The 25,147-nt window shown below is 32.1% G+C and overlaps 1 protein-coding gene across 1 annotated transcript in view; it reads right to left on the bottom strand.

Annotated features, from left to right (window-relative positions):
* The window catches only part of LOC129218903 (collagen alpha-3(IX) chain-like), a 266,021-nt gene that overhangs the window by 93,405 nt on the left and 147,469 nt on the right, over nucleotides 1-25,147 (bottom strand). The window contains exons 6-9 of the mRNA XM_054853223.1: nucleotides 13,753-13,920; nucleotides 12,538-12,609; nucleotides 1,507-1,575; nucleotides 1,316-1,414 (exon numbers count right to left, since the gene is read on the bottom strand). Coding sequence (XP_054709198.1) covers nucleotides 1,316-1,414; nucleotides 1,507-1,575; nucleotides 12,538-12,609; nucleotides 13,753-13,920 — 408 coding nt within the window. The remainder of the gene's footprint in view (nucleotides 1-1,315; nucleotides 1,415-1,506; nucleotides 1,576-12,537; nucleotides 12,610-13,752; nucleotides 13,921-25,147) is intronic.

Genomic DNA, 25,147 nt, shown 5'->3' with positions numbered 1-25,147 from the left:
ACGTCGATTTCCCATGGAAACATCTAAAATTTTCTGCCCTTCGATGTTGCCAACCATACGGCCGCCCATAAAATCATCTACGGGTTGTCGGGAAGATGTACCGAAAATGCCTATTATCGATCTAAAACCGAGCCTATTATTTAGTATCATTAGTCACTTTAAAAAAAAGTAAGGATTTTAAACAATATATATTATCAGCACTAATATAAGGAATGTGAAACCTGAATCAGTGCACCCATTTAAAAATTAAAAAGAAAAAAAAAACATGGATGGCAACTTTAGAACACAGAAAAATATAGCTTTCATTATACAGTAAAGCTACAAAGGGATTTTTTGAACTGTAATCCAAATGTTTATTTCATAGACCCACTTTTTTTTAAAGAAATATTTTTTTTAAATGAGTTTGATATTTTCATGACAAGTTGAATGGCCACATTTACAAGTTCTGATTTGAGCTTTAAGGAGCAGCAATTTTGGTTGGATCCCCTTTTTGGAAACAAATAAGTCATTTTTCAATGTAAAAGAGCTTCTCAATTCAAAGACATTCGTGAGAACACCAAACAGTCTTTTTCACGGGTGTGGACATAAGTTTGAGCTGCATAGAGCAATTAGATAGGATAGGGTGCAGATGCAAATGAATTTAAAAGCATCAGAAAATGCGCAGAAAATTACAAGTGTTCCATCTGCATCTTTTTAGATGTTTTGGAAGACTGAGAGTTAAAATATAACTTATACTTCCGTGATTAGCTTTGAAGTCTAAAATCAAACACGTTAATCCAAGCGAAAAGATGCGTCTGATTAATAAACTTTGAAGCTATGGATTAAGATAACGCTTGCATACTAAAAAAATAATAAACTGGATTAACTGGTGCCATTTTAGGCAATATTAATTTTCAAAAAATTACGTTATTTCGAGATTCTTCCCTACAAATACGTACTACAATTTGGGGTAGGAGTTTGAAAATGTAATCTTTATTATTGAGGCTGTGAGAAGCAAAGGGGATGTAAGTGGACATTTTCAAGCTTTGAGTAAAATGTTTAAAGATAACATCCTAGGTAGGGTTTCATTGAATTTTTTTTCTAAATCATGCTGTATAGCAGCAACTACCAGGGCTCTAAGTACCATCTCTTGCCTCAAGACAGAGGAGAGGTTCACCTACCATGTGTACTGGTTATCTCCAAATTTTTAATTTTGCCACTTACACCCCTTTGCTTCTCACTGGCTCATTTATAATGCCTTGAGGAGAAAATTGCATATTTATTTTTAAAATCTTAACTACTTTTATCATAAAATAGGTAAAATAAATCAAAATACCGCCAATCCAGAAGGCCCAGAGTCTCCTCTTGGTCCAGGTATGCCCGGCCATCCTTGAGCACCTCTTTCTCCCGGAAGTCCGGCTGGTCCTGGGGGCCCCTATTAAAAAATTAAACATCATCAATAAACATTATCGATCAACGTTTGAGAACATGGAGCAAGATGAAATCACTGAAAACATATTATATTACTTCTTTTCCATCAGCTCCAGGTGGTCCAGCTGGGCAGATAGGACAAGTAGTTGTATTTCTTCTCTTGGCCTGCAATTTGACAAAGATGGAGATTATGTTCTTTCTTTACCAGTTAATTTGTATTATCATTTTACTTAAATTAACAGTTTTGAGAAATAAAATACATGGTAAAGAGGAGCTAAGTTTTAAGCAGATAGAGTAAGCTAATAAGTAATCAGTTGAGACATTATCTGGATATAAACTGTATTTTTCTGTAGCAATATTTATGCATTCATTTATCGAATATAAAAGTAAAATTGTAGTTTACAATTTTTATACTATGATGAATGAACTCAATTTACAAATTAGACCTCAGCGTCTTTGAATACAAGTACCAAATGCTAAAAATTTGAGGCGTCATTGGAAACTATTATAAAGGAATTTAAAATCGGTTCAGCTTCAGAAAAATAATTGGAGAAAATAGATAAATAAAAATTCGCCAAACTTTATTGTGATTTTTTGCTGGACATATTTTGTAAACCAACAACATTTGAATGTTCAGTTTTAAAGTTACTTTTCTTGGACTTTTTTCTTTTTAGCATATTTTTTATTCCCGCTTTGAATATGATTTGCACTATGCACTTGATAGCATTGAAATACAGCACACAGTTGTTCAGTATGCAGAGTGAACCTGAAAACAAGGGCCAAACTTGAATTCAAGCGGTGTTAGGGAACTCCTACACTATTCAGAATTACATTGCACTGCAGCACTGTAAAAAAATGTGTAAGGTTACCAATATTAATAGGTGTAAAGTTAGGCGAATTCTGTAGTGTGTAGCATCGTTGTTTTAAAAGCTCAAATTGTTGGAGGAATCTTGCACTATGGGTTCAGTAGAATTTAAAGCGCAAGCCTAAAGATCAGAAACGGTGCAGAGCAGGTAAACTCTCATTAGCAGAACGTAAACCGACCTTGGTAGTCGACCGGTAAAAGCTCTTGCTATGCGAATCTGAAATTTTGTGTTCTGGGTTCGGACATCACTCAGGTCATTTCCTCTTTTAGTGCAATAAAAATGTCTAGTTTGTGTATTAAATAATGTATATTAAAATAATTGGTGTATATTGGTAGTTAAAAACCATGAAATTAATAAATCGTTCAAGAAAGTCAGATGAAAGCTTAAATGTGTAACTTTTCAATCCATTTCTCTGTAAGCATATACAGAAAATTCTGGTGTAACCTAACGCAGAAATGAGTGAGACGTTACGCTAGAGCTACATTACCATGGTGTAACCTTCCACAAGTGATGTGTAACTTTACCCCAGTTATATCAGTTAAGTTACTCCAGAGTAGTGGAGGAAGCTAAGCTGCCGCACTGATTTTGTGGAGTAAGGTTACAATATTTTAGTGAAGGTCAAAAATGCATTCTTCATACGATAGATGACGGTCTAAGTTTGTTCGGTAGTACAAAATCTTTTCCTTACGTTATTGAAGGAAAAATTTGAAAAATGTTGCATACTCATGTTTTGAGGTTGCAAGAAACCCCATTCCGAAGTAAAACAAGTCATGAAACTTGCGACGCTAAAAGGTTTGTTAATATTTGTAGTGTTTAACAGAAAGACTTTGAATGGATTTAAACAAGCTGATTTTATGCATTCAGTACCTACAAGAAAACTTTGGTACAATCAAACTCTCGTGAAACCCGTCATGAGTGATGCATTTCTGACCATACAATGCTGCTTGATTACGATTTCCAAGATGTATTTTATCACTTTTTGGCCACTTTTTGGGCCACTTTTTCACATTCACTTTTCATAGCTGACTAAAGATCAGAAAATTTTCGAAGGTGAAAATAAAAGTAATTTTAAAACAACAAGTTCAAAAAAAATTCGCTTTTCTTTTTTTAGTAGTTGCCTACGAGGTAAATTTTACACATTGTGCCACATCTCTGTAAATATTAAGAATTTTTTCAAGTACTAGTAGTGTGAATTTGCTTAAGTATGCTTACAAAACAGGATTTTTTTTTTCTGCGTTCAAAAAATTGATTACTTTCAAGATTTAAAAGCTATGTCTCGTGTGACACATATGCAACGATTTTTTAGATAAAGCATTTATACTATTTATACGAATGAAACTTTTATTGCTTCATTAAAAAATTCACTTGGCGTTTAAAAAGTGATTCAAAGTATTATACAGTATTCATACGAAATAGATGATTCTTATAGAATGAATGCCATTCTTATCGAGCTTATCTCGCCACTAATAACGTCAACTAAATATTTACATTATGCATTTGAAACATGTACGAGGGTCAGTCAGAAAGTTATTTGCACTGCTCAAGAAAACAAAAAGAGGATTGAAATTTTACAATAACTTTAATGTTATCTTAAAGTTCCATTAAAAACCTACTTTTTTACATAACCATCTCGTTATTTAAGCATTTGCCGAGGCGTGATACAAGTATTTCGATGCCTTCTAAGAAGCATTCCCGTCCAATGTCCGATAACCATTGTTGAGTTGCAGCGCTTTCACTTCGTCATCCGAATGTCATCGTCGCTTTAAAAGTTCTTCATTCATGAGACCAAAAACATCGAAGTCAGGAAGTGAAAGGTTTAGGCGGCCAGGGAGGGTGATCCCACACTTCCCACCTAAACTTGGTTTTCCCTTGAGCTCAGCGTCGTCAATTTCTGTACGTCTATTCTCAACCATGTTGCATCATTTCACGCACTCTCAGAAATGGTCTTTCAAATTTGACGAAATTTTCTTCGTTTTTGACGAAACCACTTCCAGGGATATGCTCCGAGCGAACATTTCGTCAAATTGAAGAAACTGCTTTTGTTAGTGGTTTGAGGATGCGAATTTCGTCAAATGTAACGAAATATTTCTTCATTCTGTTTTGTCAAATTAACAATCATTTTCGTAGTTTTGAGAGCATTAGTTTCGTCAAATTAATTTCGTCATATATGAGGACATTAATTTCGTAAATTTTTAAGAAAATTTATTTCCTTTTTTTTTTTTTTCTCTTTGAGAACATTTTTTTTTTTTTTTTTTGAGAATACAGTCGAACCTCGTTAATTCGAACACGCTTAAAACAAATAACTGCTGAAATGAACTTTTTTGCAATCTTTGTCTTATTGTTTATTGTTTTTTGGATAAAGCGAACCAACTTTTTATAATAATCGATTTTAATGGTCCCTTTAAGTTCGTTATAACGAGGTTCGACTGTATTTTATAAGATTCGTGTGCGTGTGATCAAATCCTAACTTCAGAATCTTACCACCGTAGTTTCCCACTTTATTACGTATAGTCACTTTCACAGGCCCGTCATTTACGAGGTCAGGGGGTCAATTGCCCCCCCTCCCGTCTTGATTTTTGAACATTCATGTTTTTATACATGACTGGTCGTTGTTTTAGTTCGTTTTCTGTAAAATTTTTATTGAGTACAGACTCTTTGTCATATTTGGGAAAAAATTGAAACAACGGGCCTGCAGCCCCCTCCCCCCCCCATCAAAAAAAGACAAGTAATTGTTAAAAAAAGAGGCACATAAAATATGTCAAGCGAATTTTTATTTATGTAAAAATGCAAACAAACAACTTCTTAAAAAAGGTAAAACAAATCATTGCAGATTAAACTCCCCATGATATCTAATCAACCCCCCCCCCCATAATGGGGGTTTTCCTTCAAAAAATCTCGTTTTTGTCGGATATTTTCCAAATTTGGCACAGAGGTTCGTTATTGGAGGCTCGGGAATTCACACAAGGTCGTTTATGTCCCTCTATGTGGGGGGTGGGGGGGACAGACAACCCCACATTGGGGGTTCTCCGTATTAAAAAAAAAGTTTTTGTCCGATCTTTTTTAAATTTGCCACAGAGGTTCTTAGATGCTCAAGAATCACGCAGGGTAGTTTTCATCACTTTATAAGGGGAGGGGGGGGGGCGATGGGGGGGGGGGTCTTTGAAAAAATCCAATTTTTGTCGGATCTTTCCAAAATTTGACACATAGGCTCTTTGATGCACGGGGATTCACGTAGGGTAGTTTTCGGTCTTCTATGGGAGGGAGGGCAACCCCTATGGTAGTTTTCCTACAAAAAATCCAGTTTTTGTTGGATCTTTCCGAATTTGGCAGAGTTTCGTTATTTGATGCTCAGGAATTCTGATAGGGTGGTTTTCTTTCCGCTATGGGGGGCAACCCCCATACGGGAGGGGTTCTTATAGAAAAACAGTTTTTATCATATCTTTTCCAAATTTGGAACAGAGGTCCTCTGATGCTCGGGAATTCACACATGGTAGTTTTCAACCCTCCATGATGGGGGGGGGGGAGCAACACCGCATTGGGGGTTCTCCTTATATAAAAAAAAGTTTTTTTCCGATCTTTTCTAAATTTGCCATAGAGGTTCTTTGATGCTCAGGAATTCACGGAGGTTAGCTTTCGTCAATGTATGGGTGGGGGGGGGGGGGCAACCCCGATGGGGTTTTCCTTGAAAAAAATTTATTTTTCGTCGGATCTTTGCAAAATTTGGCATAGAGGTTCGTTCATTGATGCTCAGGAATTCTCATAGGGTGGTTTTCGCCCCGCTATGGGGGACAGCCACCAAATTAGGGGTTTTCTTACAAAAAACTAGTTTTATCATGCCTTTTCCAAAATTGTCACAGATATCCTTTGACGCTCGGAAATTCCCGTCTTCGTCCCGCTATGGAGTGGGAAACCACGTGTGTGTGTGTGGGGGGGGGGGGTCTTAAAAGAACCCAGTTTTTGTCTGATCTGTTCCAAATTTGGTACATTTGTCTTTTGATGTTTCGGCATTCTCATAGTGTAGTTTTCGCCCCGCTATGTGTGGCAAACCCCATAGGAGTTTTCCTTATTAAAATCCAGCGTTCGTCGGATCTTTTCCAGATTCGGCCCAGATATCCTTTGATGCTGGAAATCCACATAGGATAGTTTCCCATGGGGTAGTATTCATATGGGGTACTACCCCATGTGATTAAAGAACCTATGTGCCAAATTAGAAAAAGATCTGACAAAAGCCTGGATTTTTGCAAGGAAAACTCCCCTAATTGGGGAGGGGGGGTGCCCCTAAAGCGGAAAGAATATTTCAAACTGTTTGAACTACATCGCTACATCGCGATGTAAGGACGGCGATGCATCACGATGTTGAAATTCCTACATCGCCCTGCCCCTACTGGGAATATAAAAGTGCTACTTCCTCAGCAGACATTGGGTTCTGGAAAAATAAATCATGTGCCACTTTTATGCACAGTTAGATCGATATATACTCGGGAGAAAATTGCTGAGAAGTTTCTTCATTGCATCGCATAAAAAATTCCAGAAAAAAAAAAAAAAAAAGATTTTTATCCAACTTATACCACAAATTTCAAAGAAAAAGTACAATAAATTGGACAACTTTAAGTTAGTACATATTTGTTCTAAAATTAGATACAGAAAATAAAATTAGATAATCTTAAGAAAAAGCTTACCTTTTTCTTTTTCTAATTAATTATTTGTTTTATTAATTTTGCTTGTATGTAGAATGTTTATTTGGCCACATGAAATGCATGCAATAATAAAATTCCTGTTTTTTAATACAGGAATTTTATTATTGCATGCATTTCATACTTCATACTTTGAAAACAATTCTCTGCCAAATTGCAAAAGGTATTTGAAAATATAAATCTTTAAAAAATGCAGATGTGAAATAAATCTTTCGGTAAAATTAATTTAGTGTAATGTTTGTTAAATAATTATAAAAATATACCTTTGCTTTTCACCCCTAAGTTTTTATTTTTATTTCCAAACATGTGTAACATGAAATCAATGTATAATATACGAACATTTAGAATATTATTATAATTATGAAAAAGTCTTCGTCTGTCCTTGTTCCAATTATCTCCGTGATGTTGGATCCATCCTAAAAAAAGTTTTAAAAAGAGAATATATAACATAATAAGTAAAGGTTTAAGTCCATGGGTGTATGCCCTCATGCACATGTATCTTTTTTCTATTTCGAGGAAAGTTTTACGATTAAATTCATCAGTTTATTACTGAAATAAAACATGTTTTCACGATATCTTTCAAAATCTGAGTTTTTTTTTTCCTTAAGTTAAAAAGCAACGATTCGCTTGTGACTTTGAAAAGCATCTGATTTAATTTTCATATTTTTCAAAATATATGATGATTTCAATGCTGACAGCTTTTTTTCAAGCAGATTGCAAGAATGAGTTATTTTTACAGCGGATGAACAAAATTTTTATTTAGGCAGATAGACTCTCAGTTAGTTTCTGAAATTAATTTCTGAATAATATTCTAGAATTAGAGTTTCTTCAATTTATCGAGAATCAGCATTATTTAGCCATTAAACGAGTTAATTCTTTTGCACATCAAGTCGTGAATTTTCATTTTTTTGAGCTATAAAAAAATCAAAAGTGCGAAAATTGTTGATCTGTGACTTTTTTTTTTTAAATTTATTTTTTATTTTAACCGATAGCCAAAATACACCGTTTTTCTTTTTTTTTTTTTTTTTTCGATTTTCGTGTTCCGTTTTCTTCACGAATGTTTTCTGAAGTACTCTCTCCCCCTACTCAAATTAGTTCCAATAAAGTACTTATGAATTAAGTAGTACTGAAACTGGTGATTATGATTTTATTTGCACTTTTTTCAGAGATTTTATTGTGCTATGTTATCAATAAACAACATTTACTTACCGAGCTTTACCTCCTTAAACCATTATCAAATTCGAGTCAAAAACCCAGGGCTCCAACACTCGAAGCCACGCTCCATTTCATAAGTTAACTAGTAATTACATAAAGCTACCTTCTAGCTGATGGATAGGGATTTAGTAGGAAAAAGAAACTGATTTTTCTGCTATACTGAGGGTAGAGTACTTACAAAATGGGGCGTAGCTTAAGGGCGTGTGTACTTCGGATTTTTTTAACTCAGCTGGTAATGATTTTAAGAGGGAATGCTTGCCAAGTAAAGTTTTTAATTGATAGTATAGTACCTTGAAATCTTTAAAAAATATTCGAACAAAATCATAAAATCATCAGAATCAATCACTAGTACAAAAATATTCAAACGTAGCTCTGCTTACTAGTTTGGGACGGAGACGAAGGGAGTATCACCTTTTAACTAAGCATATTTGATTTTTAAAATATGCAATTTTCACGCAGTAAATAAAAAAAAACGCCAAGGGAGAAGAGCTGCCAAAGATAGGGGAAACCCAATAACAAAGTGCATTTCCTTGTTTGTTTGTGTCTTGAGAACTAATTGACTGATATCAATGGATTTTTTTTTTCCAAAGATTTATAATGAAAATAGGGACCAGTGTGGTGCAAACAAGCAAAGCTTGTTACTTCTTATCATATATTTTCATTATCCTTTTAATTTTTCATATATTTTCATTATCCTTTCAATTTTTCAATTGAAGTTCGGTTAAATTTTCAGACATTTTACTTTGTATCCAGCAAAATCACAGCTCCAACAAAAAATTTGGATTTATTGGAAGTTCATCTATAAAATGCTTCTTAGTCTGATTTAATGTAGACCGGGATTTCTCACTTTTTGTTGACAATACCTTCAGGCGGCAAATATGGCAATAAAATTAATGCTGCATTTATTTTAGCTGTAGAAACTATGTATAATGGAAAAATTCATAATTATGACAAATCATGTAACACAAATTGACATAGAAAAACCTATAAATTTAGTGTATGAAGTGGGAAAATAAACAAAAAATGCATATTATTGTTATTACAATTTTCAAACATGCTGCTATACTATCTTTTCTTTTTAAATCGAGGTTAAACATTAAAACTCTACTTTCAATAATTTATTTTAATTTGCGGAAGTTTTTTAAAAAATATTGAAAATATTCTGCTGAAATATCAAGCACAAAGATAGATTTCTTTATGGAAATTAATATTTTCTCTATCTTAAAATGATTTCTATTAAATTGATATTTACTTTACTTCATGTTTTATGCAAGTAAAAAAAAAGGCTCCACAAATAATGAACATAAGCACTTATTGCTAGAAACATCTGCTGCAGGGAAAGAGATTATATAAACAACATGGGATAAGCATTTAAAAGTCTTGTCTACGAGCTTAACAAAATAAAAGACGGTATCATTTCGGATCCAAAAGCTGATATAAACGGTTTGCATTTATTTTTTATTGCATCAAGCGCTTTTTTTCCCTCGAGTTTCATCGATTTTATTCAAAGATTGCTAAACAATTATTTTAAAATATTTTCTACGAACACTTTTGTGTTATAAAGTTCTTATTAATTTCTTCAAAATCAATTTTGCTACTTAAATATTTCATGAAGTTTTTTAATATTGTTTACCCATTCCAAAATATTAATTTTTACTAATGGGTATAGCAATATTTCATTGAAAATGATAAGTTTGCGAACACTTTTGGGAACTACTGTATAAATTATTATATTGAAAAAAAACATTAATGTAGAGTGGAAGAAGAAAAAATATCAATACTTACTGGGGGATTGGTACATAGTATTTTTTTAAGAAAATAAAAATGCGGAATGAAACAAATTTGAACTATTAAACTAAAAAATACACTTCGTTTAACAGAATTATTTTTGTAAAATTCATGGAGAAGAATGAAAACACATAACCATGTAATATATTCCACGTTGAAATTAAAAGCTTCAAAGTTCTATGCCATTTATAAAAGCGCTGTATATCATCTGTGTTAGTTTAGCTACGGTGGAGTGTTTTTTTTTTTTTTTTTTTTTTTTTTTGTAAGTTTAAATTCGTACAAATTCTTTAGTCATGTTTGTAATTTTTTTAACAAAATAAAGGAAGTACGTTTTTGGAAATAAATGTCAACAAACCAATATTCTCTTTTTCAAATAAAAAAAATTACGCTAGCTAAGCCTAACGTGGAGGTGACTCAAAGTTAACAACAAACAGAATTCTAAACCTAATCGAACCGTTCGTTTTCAATTTTAATGTGTTTTAAACACAACAATAAACACAACACTAAACAAAAATGTAAGAATACATAAAAGAAGGCACATTGCACATACAAATTTCAATAAATACTAACCTTTTTTATGAATCCTGTAGGATAATTTCCGTAAGATAATTTAACAAGCAAGTACAAGACTGAAACAAAAATTCCCAGAATGCACTGCAATATGACGAAATTGGGACGAAATAATTTCGTCAAAAATTTGAGATTTCTGGTTTCGTCAAATATCACGTGATTCGGTGACGAAAGGATCGTCGAAAATAACGAAATAGTGCTCGAGGATTGCCGAATCGTCAAAATTGAGCGTTTCATTTTTGACAGTGCGATAGTTTAACGTGACATTTCATTTTCAAAATGCAATTCATGCTAATGCCCATAAAATTCAGGCATTTGCACCTTGTTCCCTCAAAATTGAATCACTGCACGCACATGGCATTAGCATGAATTTGGACGGTACTTGCAGCTGTCGAGACATGTTTGCGACTGATTACCAGAGAAACTAAACTTGCCTTGGGGAAGCCGCTACGTTACACGATAAAGGTACATGTCTGAAGTTGCCACAGAGTTTCATCAAAATTGTCTTATATGGAACATATTTATGAATAAGTGCAACTAACTTTCTGACTGACCACAGGCCTGGTACGATTTTTATGAATGTATAATTTACATTGCGTATGGAAAATATTTGATTGCAAGATGCCAAACTTTTCTAATTAGATGCATCGAAAAAATTAGAGGTGAAAATATTTAGATTCTTCCCATGCTTACTCCAACGCACTATTAGGGTAAAGTAGCCACATTTTGTCTTTGCCCTTTCCTGTAATGGGCGGGTATATAAGTGCACGCACCCATTTTTTGAGACCTTCAACAACATGGATTATTTAATAGATGTAAAAAGAAGTAGTGTTTTGTCCGTATCAGATATTTTTTTAACTTTAATATCAGGAGCTAACAAAACTTACTGTGATTTCAATAGTTTTTTTTTTTTTTTTTGCCATAGATGAACACGAAAAATATTGTTCTAAAATATCAATAATCTTCTTTTTTTAATTCCCTCTCTAAGCAAAATTTATTAAATCGCCTATGTTGTGTGTTAGAAAATTCTCACTTGCTTTTAATAAACCCGCTAATCGAAAGGTCGGATTTCTTTACATAAGATCAGAACATAATCCGAACTTATTAAATCTACAAAAGCATCTGTAATCATCGTTTAAATAATGAATAAAAGATCGAGTTTGTTCGTTGTCTGATATTTCGGAATGTATTTTTGCTCATTTTAATGGTTTCTGAAGAGGAAATGTTTTTTTTTTTTTTTTTTTTTTCGGAATTTTGATTTCCTCTTTTCCCTATTTTTATTTTTTCACGTTTTTCTTTCTCTTTTTTTCTGATATATTTTTCGAATTTGTATTACTATTGAATAATTATTCGGTTGCTGCTCATTTTGATTTCTATATGATTGAGACCAAAGCGGCAGCAAAGTGGTTCAACGCCCCAAAATTTTGGTTTCTATTCCATATAGCAAGTCTCAGAGTTAAAGCAATTAATATATATATATATATATATATATATATATATATATATATATATATATATATATATATATATATATATATATATATATATATATATATATATGCATGTAAGGACTGTTGTGACCAAATCCCAGGGAAAATTCTGGCTAAGCTACTGATTGACATTAAAGATATTTTCCCTTAGCTTTACTTTAAAAAATAAAATTTCCTTGCAGCAAAAAGTTTCACTTATTTTTCAATCATTTTTTTGTTAATCATATTGAAAAACGCAAAAAATTGGTACACCTCACACAATCTTATAAGAGTTCAATCTTTTAAAGTACATAATGCTGATTTCATCAGTTCAGGTGAAGAGCACACAACATAACAGTTATTTATAGAATATTGAAACTTGATTGAAAATATTTCACATTTAGTACTTTTTTGCTTGATAAAAATGTTTTGAAAGCTTTTGACATGGTTCTTGACTAACTACGTTATAGTGACACTATTTTGATAAAGCCTATCATTTTTTAAAATGAAATATATGAAACTTACTGGCAATTCTCGACAAGTTTCCCTTTCAGATCTTGTGGGGTCACATGTCATAATCATCCACTGGATATCCACCTGAAATTGAAAAGGAGTTAATAACTTCATCCATTTGACAACTGTCTGACATAAAAAAAATATTTTTAGAAAAATCAAAACTTCAGCCTATGTTATAAGTTTGACCATTAAAAATTTTAAATGCAGTAAAATAATAGGTTTTGCATCAAAATGAGCATTAAAATGTTTTCTAGAATATATCAAGATCAGGCACTAATAGGAAGTGAGATGGTGCGAGGTACATGAACATTTAGTTGAGCCAATCTTCATTTGAGACATATTTTCTTCCTTTAAAAATCTTATGAACTTCAAATTTATTAAAACATAAATACTTATCTATATCTTAGAAACAAGTATTTTAGTTTAAGTATGTAGTATGCAATAAATATGGGGCATTCCACGGTATTTTTGACATTTGGTAGAGTCCGTAACGTGACCTTTTTTTGCCATAACTTTTTAATTTACCGTTTGATTTGCAAATTATTTTAATTTCAGCTGGTGTGTTGGTAGGAAAAGATCAAAGTAAAATAATATGCTAATCAAACAGTAAATTAAAATGTTATGGCAAAAAAGGTCACGTTACGGACTCTACATAAATGTCAAAAATACCGTGGAATGCCCCATATACAAGAGGAAAAACTTATTGTTAGTTTTTCTAATAATAAATTAATTTCTCTCAATAATTAGTCATATATAACATTTTTTTGCAGTATTTCTTTGAACAAACGTATTTCCACCTGAAAAACACAAAATGTGCCAATCTGTGCGAAGAACATCCATAAGCTGTGCAAAGAACATCCATAAAAATTGAAAAATTCTACACCACTTTTTCACCTACTTCGTAGCTGATATTTATTGCAAGCGAAGGAGTTAATTTGTTGTTATTGTTAGCCAATTTGTGCATTTGCGTTTAGTTATAAAATTCCTAAGCTTAATACATTAAGTTTCCGAAAACAAAGGCAATATGTACAAACTTGAAATGAGTAGTTAATAAAAAATATTTTTTAAAAATGAACAATGCATACCACAATACTGTAACAGTTAAAAATGTATGTGTTAATAACATTGCTTCGCAGAATCACCAATATAACTGACAATTTTTTCATTTCAATATCTTTATAAATATTTTTTTATTAATCATGTGAGTTCAAAGTTCATAACTACCTGAACTGTCGTGCCATCGTCAAACTTTGCTATTGCAATATCACCATTGACATCGATGGATCTCCTGGGCCTTAACGGTTGCGTCGGAATAGGTTCACAATCGATGTATAATGTCACTCTGTCTCGCATGATACTCAAATCAATTTTGTGCCATTCCTTGTCATCCAGCTAAAAATAGATAATAATTGTAATTACGTTTATTTTTCTTTCATATGAAACCATACAAAAGCGGTAACATGCATAAAAATATATAGGGTAAAAGGGGGCACATGTGAAATTTTTTTTTCATTTCTTTATTTTTCAAAAAATATTATCAATTTCTCAACGCAAAGTGTCCCTATGATTGATAATACACTTTTCGTTGAGTCATGCGTTTTTTTGGGATTTTTTAAAAAAATATTTATTTACTTCATGAAATTTTTCAAAAAAGTCTGCAGTAGGTCACATGAGCCCCTAGAGGGGGAACATATGAACACGAGTAAAAAATGCAGGACAGGCATCATATTTTAAAGGAAAATTCTTCAATATGAAACATATTCCTAAATAAGAAATTCGTTGAAGGATTTGTAACTTATACTGCGTCAGTTTCAATTGTACAGTTAATTGTTTCACTAAGAAAATATTTTTTCCGAATATATAACTGCACACTGTCAAATTCTGAAGTCTCGTAGCCTGCTCTGATCAATGAATAGACTAGAGAAAACTTATATGACTACATAATACGCATATTTTTTATATAAGTGTTGCTCTATATTTATTTTGCTTTTAAGATTCATACATTGTTTGATAATTTATTTTAAAATGATTTTGAACTTCAATTTTGAATTAAATGAAATTATTTTGTGTCTTTTTATTTCCTGCAAGTGATAGATATCACTAAATTATAGACCAAATATTTAGTAAAAAAATAAATAAAAATATTAAACAATTATTTATTTATGTTTATTGATGTTAATAAAAATTGACAATAAATTTACAAACTGATTATAGGAAAGTAATAAAAAAGAACATTTACACATTTTTTAACATTTACAATATCCTACACTAATAACATTATTAAGGAGAGCGGCGATGAGAACTGTTGACTTGTGCCCCTAGATGTTGCGTTCACAAGTGCCACATCGTCTACTTTAGAGCTAATTCGCAAAAATAAAGAATTTTTAACTTAATAAACAAATTTAAACATTGTCATAAATTTATTTGAATGTTCATACAATGGTTCGTAATAGTTAGATTTAGATTCCAAAGGAAGGCAGTTAGGAAGCAGTCAGATTTAAAAATGTTATCACGTGCAGAAGACAGTGATACATTTTTTTCCACACCTGCGAAAACAAAGAGGTTGCTACGACAGAAATATAAAATGGCTCATTGCTCTAAATGTTTGTCCAAGAGGTGCAACTGGTACTGTCCTTAATTGAGAATTTTTCCATATATTTTGCATGAAGCAATCTTAGTAAAACATACCATGTTCACATGTGCCTCGTGTTCACATGAGTCCCCTTTTCGCCTACATATTATGCGCGTGACGTACGCATTGAAAAGTAATTAAAAATGATACACTCGATTTTTATTGGTCACTAAAACTTCTGTTAAGAGGGTTGTAACGATTCTTTTTGTCATATTTATGTTAGAGGTGGGATGCGATTGCAGGATCTAAGTACAATATCTCACACTTATTTAAGATTTTTTTTGTGAAGGTTGCTCCAAATGCGGTCGGTTTGCACAATTTAAGTACTTATGCAGGAGGAAATTAAGTTAATTTCTATAGTCTTTATTCAACGATTCACTCTAAATATCAATGCATTCATTGCTAGCTGGCATTGCTTAAAGAAAAGACGAACAGATACGACGTTTACCTCCTATAGTCCAGTAACCTTGTTCTGAAGAGGGGGGCCTAAGTTGCATCAAATGGGGGTTGTAGGTTTCATGTTTTTTTCTTGTATGGGATGTGACCAAGATGCAAAATCCAAGTTTTCGACCTCGGCAACCTCCCGGAACACTTTTGAATGGACTTAGTAGCTCTAATAGTTTTCGAGATACAGCTTTTCAAAGTTTTGCAAGTTCTCCAAATTTGGAGATTTTCAATCAATTTCCTTTTTTTTTCATATATACAGTTGTCTTTATATCTTCAATAATCTGTATTATATGAGTTAGTTAAGTAAGGATTTAATCCATTCAACATTTTGAAGGGATTGAGGGAAGGGAAAAGGTTTATCGGGGGGGGGGAGGGCACGATTCAGCACCAGGGTACTGAAATTGAAATAGAAAATTTATTTTGCATACATTTATATTTAGTGTAAACAAGAAGTGTCAGTTAAAAAAAAGGAGAAATAAGAATCAAAGGTGTTCCTTCCTTTTTGAAGGACCAGGGCTTGGGTGCCCATTTGGAAAGGGGGAAGTGGGGGCTCAAGCCCCCCCCCCTATAAATTAGAACTTCCCTGCTTTTAGTACTTTTTTCATTGCAGAAATGTAAAAACATTTCTTCTCTAGCCATTAATGAATCAGTTATTAAAAATATCAAATTTTAATAACTCTAATCTGTACCAAAATTGGTTTCTATGGGGAAAATATTCTGCTTAACCACGGAGAAAATATCGGAGCCCCAACCCCCTTAAAATTTTGCATATGGGCGCAAACATTAGAAGTTTTCGTTTCGTCAAATATAACTTCCGCACTGCAAAAAAAAAGCTGTTGTTTTTACAGTAAAATACTGGCAGCTCGCATTCCAAAGAAAAACTGCAAAAAATACAATTCTAAACTGTAAAATTTGCAGTAATATACTGTTTTATAGCAGACTTTTACTGTGAAATTTACAGTGATAAACTGTAAAATTAGCAGTAATATACTGCTTTTTAATAGAACTGCCCTGTAAAACTTACAGTATCAAACTGTAAAATTAGCAGTAATATACTGCTCTTTAATAAAACTGCCCTGTAAAACTTACAGTATCAAACTGTAAAATTAGCAGTAATATACTGCTTTTTAATAAAACTGCCCTGTAAAACTTACAGTATCAAACTGTAAAATCAGCAGTAATATACTGTTTTAGGAATGACTTGACCTGTAAATTTAACAGAGATAATATGTAAAATTAACAGTTATATACTGTTTTGTAACGGAATTGCCCTGCAAAATCAACAGTATCAAACTGTAAAGTTCGCAGTATTATGCTGCGGAATCAACTGAATTGTGCCATAAAAGCAGCAGTAGTATACGGTTTTATAAATGATTTGTACAGTAAAATTAACAGCAGTAAACCATAAAATGAAGTTATCAATTCTTATGCAAAAGGGTTTTTTCACCGTATCCTTTCTTTTCATAGCCGAAATCACTGCTTTTACAGCATAAGAACAATATCGAAAAGTAAAGCAATTGAGTCAGTATGTACGTTGTATAAATCAGCCTACATACGAAATCTGTTCCTTTTCTTAAGTTTTTCAACAACAAAAATAATGTTTTAGGCTATGAAAAGCGACAAATAAAGAAATATAAAACACTTTTCCATAGAAATAGTTAACTGCTGCTAAATATATGTTTTATTGATATTAATTTCCTTGTACACAAAATAAATCAATGCCCCATCTCAATATTTTATAAACACATATTAAAGAAAAAGTGGTGCATTTTCATTTCTACAAAAAACTTTTAGCTCTATTGCAGACTTAAAAGTTTTCAAATTGAAGGAAATTGCAAAATATGGTCTGAAGCTTTATTTTAAGAACAGTTATAGCTTTTTCATAATACAAAACTTTTTGATCCATGGAGGTAGTAAAAATGAGAAAGGTTTTTTATATATAACTGAAAATACTACATCATATCTTCACTAAAAGTACTTTTTTCACTTCCAGCATTATTGTAATGCTAAAATGTGCAGCATAACGTTGAGAAATGTTTTGCAATATGCAATCCATTAAACCTTTAAGTTTATTTTAACTTGATGCATGCAATTATATGCATTTATTTTTCTTTTATGGTAAAACAGAATATTTTCATGGTTTTCTTCTTTTTTTAATGTTATAAGTTGCATTTGGATCTACTTTATTTGAGAAATACTAGTAACAAACAAATTTTATTTCACACCATATGTGCAGTATACAGCATTTAGACTGCACAGAATGGTTTTTATTCTAAACTGATTATTATAGATTAAATAATACTTTATCCTATTAACCTTTTAAAGTTTACATAGATGAAAACTATAAATATGTGACGGTTTAAAATTCCAGAGCTACTAAACAGAAACAATTTTTCACTCGGTATAATAAAATCTGCAGGTTTATGAGCACTAGTATTAAAGTTAAAAATTGGTTTTACTACTCCAAAAATTATATAACTTTATATTATGTTATACTGTTTTCATGAGAAAAAATAAAACATTCACACCATTAAAAATTGCCAAATTATTTTATTTCGTATACATCACCTATAAATATCGATTAGTAGTTTTTACAGTGAAATTGCAGAAATTCATTTAAAACCGAATGCTAATTTTTTCAAGGCCAATATTTTTCCATTACAAACTTGATTCTTCTTTGTGACATCTTTGCCGACTTACGTGCCATCACTAGGCCTTATATCATGAAAGCATCTGTCAAAATAAAAATTGTTAGAATCTCATAAAACTTGTGGACACCAAAAAACATTCATGGAAAAATCAAATTACGTAGGTATGAAAATACGCCCTAAAATAATTAAAATTTAACTCTGAATGATCTGAAATTAAGATTGCCTTGGGAGTTGCTTTTATTTTGAAACCGCTTAACATATACCTAAATTGTAATTGAATCGTTTATTTCAGGAACCAGTAAGCGCGAAATATGTTGTTTTAAGGAGAAAAAAAAAAACTGCTGTGCAGCAATTTGGAAACTACGCAATTGAAACGGTGGTTTATTAGTGTCTAATTGAAATAGACCTAATCTGAATACTTTACATAAGAACTCAAAAAAGAAAAAAGAAAGAACATAATCTTACATTTTATCTTCCATGTCAAGAAATAGACTTATACTGGTTTCTGAAATACAATTTAAAAAAATCCTTCTAACTTTCGGTAGTTTTGAAGGATTTTGTAATACATAGGAGACCGTTGATTAAGAGTAATATTTATTTTTTTCGATCGGATAACTGAAGTGATTGGTGATCGGGAGAATATATATCTTAAGGATAATAAAACTTGAAACTAGTTTCTTCTTATAATAGGCTCCAGATTATTGGATTGCAATATGTTTACTTCAAAGCAATAATTAGGATGCGGTAGAGAATTATTTTTTTAGAAAATGGAGCAAGGTCGACGTTTAGGACAACCAATAGGGAAATATTGAGGTATTCATTTAAAATAATGAATACTGTATCTAGCCTCTTTTACCCCCCCCCCCCCCCGAGTTGCTATAGTAGCACTGAAAACCGTAGATGTTTTTTCTTTCTTTTTCTTTAACTCATATTCCATTCCAACACTTGTTAACAGCTCGAGCTATGTTCAACTGATACCAGCTTCATATTCTTTTTCTTCGACAGCTGCCCATTATTAGAAATCTGAATATGAAACAATGTGTGATGTAAAATAATTTAGATTTCTGTACTTAATATGAAATATTTTACTTGTAATTTTTTAAAATATTTTTGTTTCATATATTTTATTCCACAATTGTGTTATTATATTGTTTAAATTTAATTTTTTGGAGCTTTTTTTCTAAGTACTAAGGAACTTCATAAAAAAAATCATTTGAGTTGGAATAAAATAATACCGTAAGAGCATTCTATCTTATATCTGTCTTAATATTTAAGCATAATTTAAGATGTTTCATTTATATTTTATGTCTTTTAAAATGTGGACGCCCCCCCCCCCCCCCGTTTTGAACAGCTATCGATATCCCCATTTAATCCGCCGGCGGCTTTTTTTTTTAAGTGCTACTTCTTTTGATAGGATTTAGACAATTTATCTTTAAGTTTTTCAGAATTTACCTGAAACTCGGAAGAAACAATTCTATATTCCCAAAATCAAGATGACTTAGTTAAAGTCAATTCAGTAAAAAGTGAAAATCGATCAGAAAAGTTGAAAGTTTTAAACAAAAGAATAAATCGACAAACATGTCAAGAAATAGATTAAATCTGATACTGCCAGTTCTAATCATTAAGAAATTGTAAGTCCACATTTGGCCCGCCGTCCTTGCTGTAAACAATGCTTCCCTTCTTGGAAATGCTTGCCAGAAGACCGCACCTCTTTTAACTGTAAATTTAAATATGCTCACATTTGCAAAATAACTGCTTTTTATTTACATTACAATAAAAATAATCTATAATTTTGTTTGATAAGTGTCACAAGTCTGAATATACGAAGAAAGATTCATACGCTGTAATACATCGTACTTTAAACTCTAATCTTTATTGTTGCTCTCATTATAAAGTTGACTTTAAATTTTGTTCCTTTAAATTTTTACAAACATACGCACAATAAATAATAAAGAACTTAACATTCTGATTTGGTTCCTTCAATTTTACTAACATGTAAAAACAAAGAATCAGTGCTCCAAAATTTACTGGAAAATAAATATAAAAAAATAAATAAATAATGAAATAAATTACGTTTAATTTAGCACTAACAGAAATTTCTATATTCCGGTGATTCTTGAAATGATATTTTTCAACTACCCATAAAAACCAATATTGAATTACAAGTTTAAAAAACCCAGACGTAAATGAATTGTATGATCCATCACATTTAAATCAAAACAAAATTTAGTTTATCTTGTTCCAATACATAGTTCTTGATTGTAACATAAAACCTGACAACGGGCACACAAAAATCAGCTTCAGGGGCCCAATATGGCACACAGACCGTAGGATAGGCTTTAGTGGCTAAGAACGCTCTAAAGCTCAAAAGCATTTTTGATTACAAATTACATCCTAAAACATAAAAATATAAATGAAAAAGGTACTTATAAACTTCCATTACCGGCATTCATGTCACTAAGTGAATCATTGCAACATCGTTCAGACTAGAGGCTTCTTTGAAATTCCAAGCGGAACACAACCACGAATTGCCATCTTGATAAAATGAGACCACCCATTCAATTCTGGTACCACTAAACTCATAGAAATAATATTGCATTAGTGAATAAATTTAGATGAAGGAAATTCAGGCGGCTGGAATGAAATACTTTAAGACATGAATAAAAAAAAAATAGAAATATATTACAGGCCATCCGTTTGTATGCACAAATTATAACTTAAACATAATGGAATAATTGAAACATTTCAAAAAAAGAAAAAAAAAACTAGAAAAATATGTCATTGCAATTCAAGCTTTATGTAAGTTTTCCCTAGAGAAAGGTTTTGTAAAACAATCAGCTACATTATTTTTAGTTTCATCAAATTGTATTCCAAATTCATTTTTATCAATCAAATTCCTTAGGAAATAGTACCCCACATCAATCTGCTTAGTTCTGCAATTTTCTATTGCAGAACTAGAAAAATCGATTGCAACTAGATTGATTAATAGTACTCTGTACTGTGACAATCTAAAATTCTGAACTCTTTTCGTAGCCAATTGATTTAAAATTCCTTTAACCCACATCCTTAGATTATTCACTAATTGAAATATACTCCGCTTCCATCGTTGACAGTTGTACGCATTTTTGTTTGAATGTACCACCATATTATTCGTACCATATCCAAAAACAATACAAGCCCCCCTCTCCCCCCCCCATTGAAATCCGGTCGTCGTGATTCGAGGCGTAATCTGTATCAGAATGACAATGATTTATTCAATTTACAGACAAAATTTAGATTTCAGGGACGAACAAACCTTTCAGGTTGTCTCACAAATCTCCTCTTTTACATCCGCATATAGATACGCATTGCAAACATCTACATGGAAATGGACTCAATGTAGCTTATACACAAAAATTGAAAAGAAAGCCTCAATCAAAGGAAAGGAAATTACTGGAGAAAACACTTTCGAAAAGTACCCCCCCCCCCACCTGGTGGGTATTTAAAATTACCAGTCTGGTCTTGAAGCGCATTATTTCATTCTGCTCATTTGTTTTTAAATAAAAAAAAAACATCTGCACCCTTTTTTCTTTCTAAAACTTTCATTCAGTGGAACCAATACGTAAACGTTTCTTTCTCATATCACCTGAATTTCTTGAGCCATTCCGTTTTGCCAAATTTAAATCTCGGAAATGTTAGCTTCTAGCATACTTGAATTATCCCCCCCCCTATCTTCATAAAAATCCTATACTTTTCTTGAATTATCATCACAAGTGAAATTAAAATATTTTGTGTCATATTCAATGTTATTTTCAGAACAATAAACCTCGGCTTCACGATTCGGACTTTAGAACCGTCGTGTCAATAGAATAATACTTATCCCTGTATTCTTTATTTTGCCTTGGACTTGCTTTAACCCATTTAATTCTCAACATGCTATTTTATGATTTTCAGGATATTCTTCTGCTACTTCAGATTTACTCAGTAGTGAAATAAAACTGTGTCCCTCTGTTTCTCGTTCCTGAGGGGGGGGGGGTCGTCCAGAATTTATTTTCATCGAATTTAACATTCAGCGTTTCTGTCACTTCGCGATTTTTGAGATCCCAAATTCTGTAACCTTTCGTATGAAACGCTTATCCTACCATGACTCCTTGTTGAGTTCTCATATCCAATTTGTTTATTTTCTGTTTTCGAAGTCCAATATACGAAATGCATCCAAAAAAACTCCGGGAGTGTTTAATAGATGGCTTTCTTACCCCAAATAGCTCAAAATAGGTTTTGTTTAATAGATGGCTTTCTTCCCCCAAAAAGCTCAAAAAAGGGTTTGGTTTTTCCTTTTAAAGCCGCTCTAGTCCGTAAGCAGTGGAAGTACATAGCTGCTTCGGCTCAGAACTGCTGAGGCAAACCCGATTCATTTCAAAGTTTCCATTCAATTAATGTTGACTTATAGTGTTCTATGACGCTACTTTGTTAACTAGAGGATTTGTTGGTTTTTTCGATTATTATGCTTTGGTCGCTAAGGTAAATTTCAAACCAGGAGTTCAGAAATTCCTTTCCGTTATCGGAGCTTTGCCACAAATCTCTCTTATCTTTTGAAACCTGACAAAATGTTCTTAAACCTCACTTTTCTTCTTAAAGAAATAAACTGGAGAGTTTCTTGAAAAATCGTCTATTATTGTGAAAATAATCGGTCCCCCCCCCCCCCGCTTTAAAGAACTCAACTGCTAAGGAACCCATCGTATTCAAATGCAAAAGGTCTTACCGGGTGTTGGCTTGAATCTCCGTTACAGGTTTAAACGAAATTCTCCGATTTTTTCATTTTACACGGATAACAATCTGACATATTTTTACTTTTGATAAGCAGTGAAAGACAGTGAAGTACAGAATCACACTTTTCGTTATTTATAATATACTTTTTGTCTTCATCCTGAACATGTTGATGCCAAAATTTAAGACTCAAAGTGTTCTAAAAGTTAAAATGTAAGGAAACTGATGAGTTTCAAGGTTGTATGAGTTTCAAATTCTACTGTAGTTTCTCGAGCATCTACTTTTCTAAATGAGCATGCCCTTCAAAGCGAATAAAATATGACAAACAATGCATAATAATGTAAATATTCTACTTTAAATTTAAAAGCTGTAATTTTGACGAGAACGAAACACTGCCAGATCAGAAATGAAAAGCTGAAAATTTTAAAATATAGCCAGGCATGGCCTGAACTTAAATATGTTGGGAAGGCGTATAATCTCAATTTGCCAAATGGAACTTAAATATTTGCCGATTAATAAAATACTGGTAAATGCACACATTAAGTAAGCACAATTAAGTACAATATCTAATGAAATTTGCACATTCGAGAATTGAAAAATTGCAACATTACAATTATGTCCCCAAATTTGCCGAATAGCCAGACAAAATTTTCCCAGTATGGCATTTTTGGGGAGGTCATAGAGACTTTCCGTGACCTCAAATCGAGTGCCTTTGAATATAGTTTCTAAAATTATTTTTACGTTCCCAAGTTTCAATGGTACTAGTGCAATTTTCCTGAAGTAAAACTTTAATTTCTTGCTGACGCAAATATAAAACTTTTAAAACACAAGGGTTTCGTGTTTGTATTTTAAAATGCTAATTTTTTGAGTTTTTTTTTATTTTTTTTTGAGTTCTTTATTGATGATTTTTTCAATTATTATTATTTTACTTTCGACCGTTAAGTATGAAAGCTGGCTCCAGATTTCAGAGAATTTTGAGTCGTTCAGACATCAGAGTATTGTATTTCCACAGTGACAAATTCTTCAGCAAAAAATATCAGTAAATTGTATACTGTTTGCATGTCTCTCTGTCACGTTGTTATTTTATTTATTTTCATTTTATTCATCGAATTATGTATAAAAGCTACTGATGCTATAACGTAAAGTTTTTCAATAAAATGGTTAAATGCAAAATGTTAAAGAATTTAAAACTGAACATAAGAAAAAAAAAACAGAAGAAAGAAGTCAATCGCGATATGTTAAAAATTCACTAGAGAAAATAAAAATTTAAATTTTAAGCACTGACATAGTATATAACACAAAATGTAATCGTACACAAAGTTTAATGTTCTAATAACTTTAAATACGATCAAGAAAGGAATTGATTTATTTTTAAATAAAATTTGAGTTTCAGAAAATGTTTAAAAACTATCACACGTGCAATAAAATATTCAGAATCACAACAACTACTCGGATTTTTGCTAGAAAGCAATCGCTACAACTTAGCAACTATAAGAAATTGCAAAGTCAGCATCAACGAATATTAGGATACGAATTGCGATTTCAAAATAAACTGTTGTTTTACATACATTTTCGATGATAAAGAAAACTATATTTTGAGGAAAAGGGAATGAATATAATATAACCAGCACTTACCTTTAACTTGAATTACAGTTGAACAGTTCTGCCTCAGCACATCCGAATCATCAAAAAACATGGCTGCCAATATTTTGAATTCATTAGTTTCTGTTCCCGTATGAAAGAAACACCTTTTGCGCATCGTTTTGCGCAATCTAAAATATTTTTACAGTTTTTCTCTGTTATTTAGCACAGCAGTATTAAACTGTAGGAAAAAGCAGTATATTACTGTAAAAACAACAATTATTTTTTGCAGTGCGGAGAACAATGTGTTTGAGCTCGGCAATTGCATTCAGAGCTCTTTGTGCTTATTTGACTACGTTCTGTTAGGTAACCATTAAACACCACAGCTAGTTCTGATCGTACTGCGCCTCGAGATATTTTAAATATCGGGCAGCTATCAACTCAAACGAGGGTTGCTTGGGCCACACCACTTTGAAAAAGATGACAACTATTTACAACCACAAATTTAGTTTTCCCATGTGACTCATCAGTACTGACTGGTTGGAAAGCTGCTAAGAAAGAG

The sequence above is a fragment of the Uloborus diversus genome, chromosome 3 (assembly GCF_026930045.1).
Source record: "Uloborus diversus isolate 005 chromosome 3, Udiv.v.3.1, whole genome shotgun sequence".
NCBI classification, from domain to species: domain Eukaryota; kingdom Metazoa; phylum Arthropoda; class Arachnida; order Araneae; family Uloboridae; genus Uloborus; species Uloborus diversus.
Note: the sequence above shows the minus strand (reverse complement) of the source record. Positions and strands in the feature narration are given on the sequence as shown.